We start from the raw sequence: 10334 nt of genomic DNA on the forward strand, positions 1-10334 counted from the left end.
ACTACTAACACAATCATCATCCTTTATTTGAGTACACGACCTGCTATGGATTATAGTTTGAGTTAAAAAAGACAGGGAAAAGAAAAGAAAATCATAATAAACATGTAAGAGAGAGTTGTTATGGTCTCTACTAAAGAGAAAATAATAAAAAATGGTTTGAGCTGATTTGGAGGCGTTCGTTCATGGGAAGATAAATTAGAAAATATAATTAGTTGATTAATTTGAATAGATTAAATTTTTTTTTAAATTAACTGTTTGTAATAAATAATTATTATTTTTTCTAAAATACTTTGTGTAATAGTTAGAATTATCATTTGATGAAACTTTTAATATAAACAATTATTACAAGAACTACTTTGAAAAAAAATAAATAAATATGAGAGACAAAATGAATTAGAATTTTATATTTAGAACCAAATTAAATGTTAAACTAGCTCTTATATTAAAGCATGAGGTAGTATAATGCTTAATAAAATTAGTGAACATGACTTTTTAATTAACAATTTATTTAAATAATTAATTACTGATAGATTACAAAAATACTGTGAGAACAACCCTCCTTAGTGTGATGAGGTTTGTGATTTGTGGTTTGTTTTATAGTGTATATTTTGTAACGGTGGGAGTGTTTACTATTTGAGCGTGATTAGCGATTATTACTGCCGCAAGGACACTCCTAGTCTAGGCTCAAGCTTACGCTTAACAACAACGACTAAAACTGTAATTAAATTACACTTTATAAAACCTATTTATATTTTTATCTTAATTTTAAATATAAAATTTTAACTCACTTTATCTATCATATTTATTACTTCCTCCGTTCTTTATTATAAGAGACATTTGATGTTTATGGCATGTTCTTATATATAAGAGACAATTAAAAGTTGTCTCTACTTTTTTGTGTTGATTTTCTATTTTACCCATATTTATTGTCTCCAACTCACACTCTCTCTCCCTCTCACTTCTCTTTCTTTTAATAATTTAATTATTCTCTCTTATGCTCTTTCTCCTTATTAATGAGGGCATTTTTGAAAAAAAGATTATACTTTTTACATATTGATTGTTCTTAACTAATTTTAACTGTTTTTTTTATCAACGTAATTCGGTTATTCGTCTCTTGTAATAAGAAATAGAGGGAGTAGTTTTTTTTCTAAGATAGTTCTTATAATAATAACAGTTATAGTTAATACACTTGGTTAGTAAAAATATATCAGAAAAGACAACATAAATTTATTATAAATAATAATTTAATTTTTTTAATTTATTTAAATTAGTCTATTAGTTCTTATATAAAGATTAAAAGTAGCATAAGACCTAGAAGGCATGGGACGGTTTATATGACTCTACGCATCGAAGCGTTCCTCTGCTGATATTCCCAAAATCGCGTTCTTCCAGTGGAGTGTACAATCAGTAATTCTGCATTTCGACTTTGTTGGTTCTTGGCTTGGCATTTGCCTAATGAATGTAAGGAATGTGAGAGAATCCCGAGGAGAAGATTCACTTGACCACCTAAAATTTATTGTCCCACGCGCTCGCGGCTCCCGAGCTCATGTCCCTGTCCGTGGGACCCGAACTGCACTCTCCTATCAAATCCAGTTTTATATTTTTTTGAAGTCCGCAAAGGAACAACGCATACCCGGGGCGATTGAGTGGTGGGCCGGTAGCAATGGCAAATATTATATATAGATGTTTTGTTGTTGGCATTGAAGTTCAAGTCTTTTCTGGTTCTAGATTAGTGAGTGGAAAAGACAAAGCGGCATTCTCTTCTTTTTCCGCCTTTTCTTTTCTTTTTTGCTTCTTTGATTTTGGACTGTCCACTAATGAGTGCGGGAATTCACTGAGTAACTTGTACGTTTATGGACTTTCGTGTATGGTGAAGTTCTTTGGTTGTTCATGTGTGCTGGTGGGTAAGTAGTACAGACTAGTCTCAATTCAAATGTCTCTGTATTGTAGCTGAGAAAATGATACAAAAGTTTTGATCATTCTTTTTTCCTTTTGGTTTTTAACCCTTGCTCTGGCTTGACTAATCTTACTGGCTTTAGTGGGTTTTATTGTTTGGTGAGCATCCCACTCTACGATCCTAGTTTCTGCCACATTTCTTCCCTATCAGCGTCTCTGTTCAGTTGCTGGGAACATCATACAAATTTTGATTCTTGTGTTGGTTCTCTTGCCATGGCTTAATGAGCTTGGGTCTTATTTGTCGCTCTTTAAACTGCTCTCCAGTACCACTTTCCCTTCACATTTTCGTTTTCCATCTAATTCTCAGTAACCAAACCTGCTGTATAAGCTTCTGTTATCTGATTATTAGTGCTTTGATTCTTGCAGGCTCTTCCGTGGCAGTTTACTTGGAAATTGATTAAATGATAAGGAATGTGAAAGCCATTGACAGTTCTAGTCGTTAATTGATAATCACAGGACGGCTTTTTTCGTTTATTTCCTCATAATCTTGAGTTGGGGACAAGCTATGGTGGTATTTTTACTTCTTGGTGCCACAGGACCACCGATTAAAAGAAGAAAGGGTTTAAGAATCAAGCAAGCTGGTCGAGGTTCATATAGGGGAAGCTAGTTGCAGCTTTCCAGTTTCTGCCGTAATATTTTGCCTGCGAAGGTCCATCGATGGAAGCCACTTCTATGACGAAGTTGCTGAAGAGCTTTTGTGATCACTCACATTGGAATTATGCTGTATTTTGGAGGCTTAACTACCATTTTCCAATGTAAGATCTTTCAATCTATGATTATTGAGACGCTTCGTTGTGTCTCATTTGCTGTATTATTGGAAACTCAGTTGAATTCGTCTTGGAATAACATTTCCTTTTCATTTAATAAATATCTTTTAAGATGTTTATTCAATCTGAACTTTTTTTCACTTCAATTATGGTGTTGCTTCGAGGTCACTTTGTAGGACTAGTCTCTTTACATTTACTGCTTTGATGTAAGAAGCATGGACACAGACGTTGCAAAACCCATAAAACTCGAGTGTTAGCGCTTTGTAACATACAAACATTGACACGGATTATAGCTGGAGGACTGTGCTTGATAAGCTTTGATTTTATGGAGCGGAGTTCTTAGATGGCTTTTGGATCTCTCCATGGAGAAAATTAACTTGTTGGTTGTGATTTGTTGTTGCATGTGTTCAGTGAAGTTCTGGGTCATACGAGTCATCTTCAATAGATTTTTTGTTTGTGGATGCATTTTGTTGGACACAATGTAACTTGAGGTCAAAGTCCTTTTTAGTCAGATTGGAAGCTAACTGCATTAGAATTACTAGCCTGTTGTTTATCATGAATCTGATTAGGAAGCATTCATGTAATATATATTTAGCTGACTTGAGTTTTCTGCGTTACATCAAAATAATAAGCAAGGATTTTAAAGTTTTACATATGATGTCTTTGACACATCTTGTTATTGCCTAAGGACTTTGACCTGGGAAGATGGATACTATGGTGATTTGAAAACCAACGACGCTGTGGAAAGTGCGTGGACGGAGGTGGCTTCTTCAAGCTGTGAAAGTACCCATGGTTCTGAAGAGAATTCTGTTAGATTACTCATGACTGATATGTCTCGCCTGAAGTACATATTGGGAGAGGGGTAAAAGCCTATGCTTTAAATAGTAGTAATTACAAACCATGTATTTATTAATATTTTTTTTCATACTATTAAATATACATAGATATATATGCATAAAGAGAATGTCTTATCAGAAATACGACAATGTGTGTGTGTGTGTGTGTGTGTGTGGTGAAAAATTCTATGCAGATGAATCTTGGATGGAGCGAGAATTTTATGAGGTCGAATGGTTCAGCATTTTTTCTGCCTATCTGATTGAACCGGCAGGATTGACATTGTAGTTATACACATTCCATCAATATTGAAGCAATGGACTGCATGGTGCTTCCTTTTTGCATTGTAATAAAAAATATCACCTATCTAGGCTCTGTTAGGAAATAATAAGCAGCTGTAATGCATGCACTCATGTATACCAGGCAAAAAAAAAAAAAAAAAAAGGACTTGTGTTCTTTGATTGTGAAAGCATCTGGAAGCTCACATTAACCTTACTTGTGATTACTGTGTCAGGGTTATTGGCAAAGTAGCTCTTACGGGGGATCATTGTTGGATTTTAGTTGAAGATATTTTAACTGGTAAATTCCAGACTAAGTTGGTTGATGAGGTGAGATTCTGATGATATAAGTTCTATCTGAAAACTACAGAGTATTGCTATTAATTTTTTTCTTCCTTTATTGATATATATGCTTAATCTTTTCCTCCTGCAGTGTCCATATGAATGGCTTCTTCAATTTGCATCAGCTATCAAGGTTTTAATTTCCAGTCTTGATGATTTTTTTTGATTTTTTTTTTTACTTCATGCCATGATAGAAGGTCTGATTTCCAGGTCTAATGCCTGGATGAATGATTCAGCATTTCCCATGTATGCTGCTTAGTTTACTATCCTACTCTGTGGATACATAATTGCCTACTTGAAGAAACATTAATTTGCATGCCATTTTCATAACGATGTAATACCTGATAAATGACAATCCTTTTTCTCCCTTCAAATCATTTTTCAGACTATTGTACTGGTACCGGTTCCTCCACATGGAGTTTTGCAATTCGGCTCATTCGAAGCGGTGTGTATTTGTTCTATACTTTGGACCTGAATGCCAACCTAAACCAGCAGTGGGTTTTCAAATGATAGGGTGACATCATGTCAGTAGCAGCACAAATTGAATGAGAATATCTAAATTTTGTTGTTTTCCTTCTTGCTCTCTCTCTCTCTCTCTCTCTATATGTCTATATATATATATAAATCAGCATGCAAATAGGATCAAATCAGCACAACTGGTTTACGTGTCATAATCTATTAGTGCATTTCTGCATGTTTAAAAGTGTGCGATATCCATTGGCTGAAATGAGAGCATATGGGTCAAATTATGTATGCTTTATGTTGATGTCTGTTTTGCTCACGTGGATGTTTTGTTTCCTGTCAAGATTATAGGTTGCTGAGGACCTGGCATTTGCTGCCAATGTGAAGGAGAAATTCAATTTCTTTCACTGTGTAACGGCAAATACTCCGCCTTTGAGCTCAGATGAAAATATTCAGGATTGGTCATTCTCAGCTCTGATAGATTATCCTCTGGATAATTCAGATGTATCATCTGTTACAAATAATATCCTGACACATGAACTTTTTGGTGGCAATTCACTTAATATAAATGATTTGAGGTTGAATCCAACTGCCCCATCATTTATTCCGGCTGAAGGTTCCATGTCCAGAAAAAATGAGACCAGTCCTCCATCAACTGCGGTGTCAAATGACAATGGTCATGTGGAAGTCAAATCAAACCAAATGGAAGAAGTGATAACCAGTTCTCCGTGGGTCAATAATATGGGAGCATTTGGAGAGACATCTGAGGGATTATTTTCTTGTTCTCGTAAGGATATGGCCAAACAATTTGAAGGCACTGGCACTGACCATGACGATTGTAATAAGGTCAATAGTTTCTGCGGTTTTCCGTTGGATTCTGAATTACACAAAGCACTAGGACCTATTGCTAATAGACAAACTTGTGAACCTCAGTCCGAATATTCCTCTTTTAAAGATATGTGTCGTACTAGCTCCACGTTGATAGCTCGGGAAAAAGAGCATGGTCATGTGGGTTTTCAATTTTCCGACAGACACAAATCAGAATATCTTTTGGATGCAGTTGTCCGCAATTTATGCAGTGCCTCTGATGATTCTTCATCGACGTTGCCAATAGTATTAACTACTTCCATTCATCCACAAAGTCATTCTGAGGGCAGCACTTTGATGGTAAATAATGCTGATTCAAGTAGCCACCTTACGTCGGCATTTGGGGGCAACATAGATGATTGTACTGATCTTCTTACATTGGCATCTTTGGATGACAATTCAAGCATATTGCTTGATGGGGCAAAGCAAGAATCTGTTCATGTTCATAAGCAGCCTAAGAGTGGGCCAAAACTTTCTAGTATGGGCAAGAAAAGAGGCCGTGCAGGAAATATGCCAAGGCCAAGACCAAGGGACAGGCAGTTGATTATGGACCGGATGAAGGAGCTGAGGGAACTTGTCCCAGATGGTGCCAAGGTAAGTTGATGTTTCTCCAGGACCAAAGTTGAACATTTTAGAGTTCCTATGCAAACCTTTTAATTTTGTCTCTGATGTTCTTTGATTTCCAGTGTAGCATTGACAACCTCTTAGATCGGACCATAAAGCACATGCTGTACTTGAAAGAAATAACAAACCTGGCTGAGAAATTGAAACAATTTGAGCATAAGGAGGTAAAGCTGTGTCCAAATAAATTGGATTTATTTTAGCAATTAAAGACGTGTGGCCTTACCTTTCATTCCAGTCAAGCTACATATATTATCTTTAAATCAAATTCACCACTTCTGAAGAGTTGCAAACTTAACCCCTCATTATTTACTTTATCCTAGAATCTCTCTTGAAGTTGATTAAACTTCACACACGCTCCTCCAGCTTTAAATATGACAACCTCCAATTTTGCAAGGTTTTTCATAAGCGTTAAACTTGGCATTTTGTTGATTTGTGCTGCACTGAATCAGTCTCTCGTGGGAGTTCTCTAGGAGGAAAAATGCATGAATTATCCATTAACAATATTGAAACTGGGAGGATGAAGAAGCAATATAAAATCTTTTGGAAGGACTGCTTCATATATATTGGCTACTGACTCTGGACAATCTGACTTGATGTAGGTGCCAGAGTTCAAGAAGCAGAAAATCAATGGCAATTATACTGGGAGGAGCTGTGCAATTGACTTTGGCAGTGAACTCCAAGTATGCCCTATAGTTATAGAAGATCTTGAATGCCCAGGCCACATGCTTATAGAGGTACTCTTGAATCCACACATACACGCCCTTTGCACTAATTAATGACGAGTTCTCAAGTTTACCAGACCAGACAAACTTGAAGTGAATATTAAATGAATGGCTTTCCACTTATGTTGCAGGTGATATGTAGTGAGCATGGACTTTTCTTGGAGATTGCGCAAGTGATTCGACAGTTGGAGCTTACTATATTGAAAGGTGTTTTAGAAAGCAGTGCAAGCAATGCCTGGGCCCGTTTCATTGTTAAGGTATGATGCCCTGCCGAGTTTGATTAAATGTGAAATTTTTATTTGATTGTTCATAATTCACAGTTAGTCTACTTCATCTTTGTGTGATTGTTTGTGATAATGAATGGAACTTAGTTCTGAGATATGGTTCTATTTTAATGGATCAGGTTCCCAGAGGCTTTCACAGGATGGATGTTCTATGTCCTTTGCTGCATCTTTTGCAGACTGGAAGAAGCCTTGTCTCAAGTAGAATTTGATTTGTTCATCTACACACAACTGAGAACAGTCTCAAGTTTGAGATGGCAGAGATCTTGTAGCATATTGTATATATATCAACTGCTTAGTCAAGTGGGTATGATTGCGCTACTCTAATTGTTGCATAATTCTACCCAAGCACAATGGAAGTAAAAGTATAACTGGTTGAATGTGAAAAACCTTCTTGGTGACCTACGGAGGAGTCTGTGCTAAGAAACCACGTTCGTGCCCTGCATGGAGAACATATTTCGTTGATCAGGTTGAGCAGATCGTTATTGTCTACCTCGATTAATTATTAGCTTCATGAATTCTTGAAGGATCTCGATTTTATGTGGTATGATTATAATAAGGTTGGATATCTCACCATCAGGACAGTTACTTTTAGCTTCGAAGCGCCATTTATTTCCTGATTATTGGGGCTGTTTATGCGTGATTCATCTTGTTCTACCTTTCTTCCTAGGCCCTCCCAAGGTGCTAAGCCTTGATTATGTTCTTCAGCAATGTCAAAAAAGAATTTCAAATTGATAAAAATAGTCAAACCCATTGCAAGAATAATCTGCATCATCTATTCATCGTTTTGAACTTCAGGTTTTTTTTTTTTTTGTTTTTTTTTCCTGGTTTTTTAATTCGTTCAGTAATTGTAGCGCTATAATAATTAATTTTTGTTAAATGAAAGATTTAACCAGTATTTTTTACCAGTGGGTGAAATCAAATTTGGGCGAGGCGATCATCAAAAGATTGTCATATTATGAACAAACAACACAAGAAGGCCACCTTTAGTTCTTCACCAATCGACAAATGAGGAAATCTACTATGAGAAAAACTGTAATGAAATTGTTTATAATTTAATTAGGGTGAAAGTATATCCAGCATCACGAAATATTTTCTTGAGTACATCCAGCATCTTAAAGTGTTTTGTGATGTATCTAACATCCAGAAATATTTTTTTAGATGCGTCCAGTAAAATACTTTTTGGTGCATCCAGGATCTCAAAATATTTTTTTTAGATACATCCAGCAGCTAAAAACATTTTTTGGTACCAAAGCAAAAAAAAAAAACACTTCAGGATGGTGAGCACCCCTAAGAATACACCCAAAAATATAAGGGAAAATGACATTGAGGTCCCACAGAACCAAAAATACAGCAAAAAGGTCCCCTGAAATCCCATAATTTTTCTGAAGTCCCAAAGGGACTTAGATGCAATTTTCAGAATCTGGAAATTACCCTCTTGCCCTTGCTTATGAGATTCGAAAATGCTGAAAGGAGATTAGAGCCTCTGTTTTTTGTTTGACCGGAAGAAAGCTGAAACCCTGTTGTGCTTTTGTGCTGCTGGAAATCTGGTGAAAACCCATCGCGATGCTCAAATTCCCCTCACAACCCGTCGAAAATCGTGAGCCTTCGTGCTGGTTGGTGTGTGTTGTGATTTAAGTTGGGTGTGTAGAATGATAATGGGTGCTCTGTTTTTGGGTTGTTTTTGGGTGGTTTTCCTCTGTTCTGACGTTGGTTTAGTGGCAAAGGAAGAAAAAGATGAAGGTTAGTGAGGGTAGAAACCCTTAGCACGAAATGGGACTGTGTTGTCAATCAGGCCGCGATTGTTGTCAATGTGTGCCGCTACACTTGTCAATGTAGCTCTTTAAGTTGTCAATGACAGTTGCGTGCTTCTTGATGCAGGTTTAAGTTACTGATGGTTTTTCAAAGCTTTTGTTGTTGGTTTAGGATTCAGAAGTTAATGAATGGAAAAGCTGTGTTTTTGGTTGGTGTGTGTTGTGATTTAAGTTGGGTGTGTAGAATGATAATGGATGCTCTGTTTTTGGGTGGTTTTCCTCTGTTTTGACGTTAGTTTAGTGGCAAAGGAAGAAAAAGATGAAGGTTAGTGAGGCTAGAAAACCTTAGCACGAAATGGGATTGTGTTGTCAATCAGGCCGCGATTGTTGTCAATGTGTGCCGCTACACTTGTCAATGTAGCTCCTTAAGTTGTCAATGACAGTTGCGTGATTCTTGATGCAGGTTTAAGTTACTGATGGCAAGTACGTCTGAAAACATCTATTTTGCTTTGTTCACATAAGGGGAAAGTTTATAAATGATGGAGAAGATAATATGAGATATGTGGGAGGTAGTGTAAGAACAACCAATGTAAAGGAGGGCACAAGTTATGAAGAATTGAAGGAAATTATATCATCAATTGTTGAAAAAGAAAGCAACTCATTTCTTCTGAAATTCTCAGTTGTGTTTGATAAAAAAACTTTTGTGGAGTTGGTAGATGATGATGGGGTGGAACATTTGATAAAGTTCAATGAAGAAAGTGGTCATGTGTATGTCGAAGAAAATGAAAATGAGGACCACATAGAAGCAACAAGGGATAATATATACAATGGAGGAGCAAGATGTGTAAGTATAGTTGAACAAAACTGTAAATGGGTGTGAAGGGAATTTTTTGTAAATGGATACACACCAATAGTTAGTTTCTCGTAATTACATGCAACCCCTGTGTTTTTTTGGAATGGGTTGTGAAATAGGTGTAGTTTCATGTATATGAAGGTGTAAATGAAAGTTGACTATGAATTGGCATGTTAGATTCTGCTGTCATTTAAGTTGTCATACCTGCACTCTGTATTGTCATTAGACCTGTTATGACTTATCAATAGAGCACTGTCACTTGTCAATTAATTTGCTGATGTAAGTTGTCAACAATATGAATTCAAGTTACATAACTTGTTTTAGTAACATATGATATTTTCAATCACTCTGTCATATTATATTTTTGGTTATTTGTCATATATAATCATTATTAATGAAGTGTCAATGGTGGCACTGTGACTTGTCAATGGTGGCATAGTGACTTGTCAATCATGTCCTTAAGACTTGTTAATGGTGGCGCTGTGACTTGTCAATGGTGGCACTGTGACTTGTCATTGGTGGCACTGTGACTTGCCAATGGTGGCACACTGACTTGTCGTTGGTGGCACTATGACTTGTCAATGGTGGCACACG

The 10334-nt window shown here is 36.4% G+C and overlaps 1 protein-coding gene across 1 annotated transcript; it reads left to right on the forward strand.

Annotated features, from left to right (window-relative positions):
• The first annotated feature begins 1725 nt into the window (after nt 1-1725).
• LOC114730110 (transcription factor bHLH155-like) lies at nt 1726-7492 on the forward strand. The gene is made up of 11 exons (XM_028917133.1): nt 1726-1900; nt 2323-2711; nt 3412-3585; nt 4072-4165; nt 4269-4310; nt 4563-4622; nt 4991-6100; nt 6193-6294; nt 6730-6864; nt 6984-7109; nt 7256-7492. The coding sequence occupies exons 2-11, from the start codon at nt 2614-2616 to the stop codon at nt 7343-7345; spliced, it is 2031 nt and encodes a 676-aa protein (XP_028772966.1). The 5' UTR covers nt 1726-1900; nt 2323-2613; the 3' UTR covers nt 7346-7492.
• The last annotated feature ends 2842 nt before the right edge of the window (nt 7493-10334 follow it).

The sequence above is a fragment of the Neltuma alba genome, unplaced genomic scaffold, assembly GCF_004799145.2.
Source record: "Neltuma alba isolate B1F8T4 unplaced genomic scaffold, ASM479914v2 tig00012712_pilon, whole genome shotgun sequence".
Lineage (NCBI taxonomy): Eukaryota > Viridiplantae > Streptophyta > Magnoliopsida > Fabales > Fabaceae > Neltuma > Neltuma alba.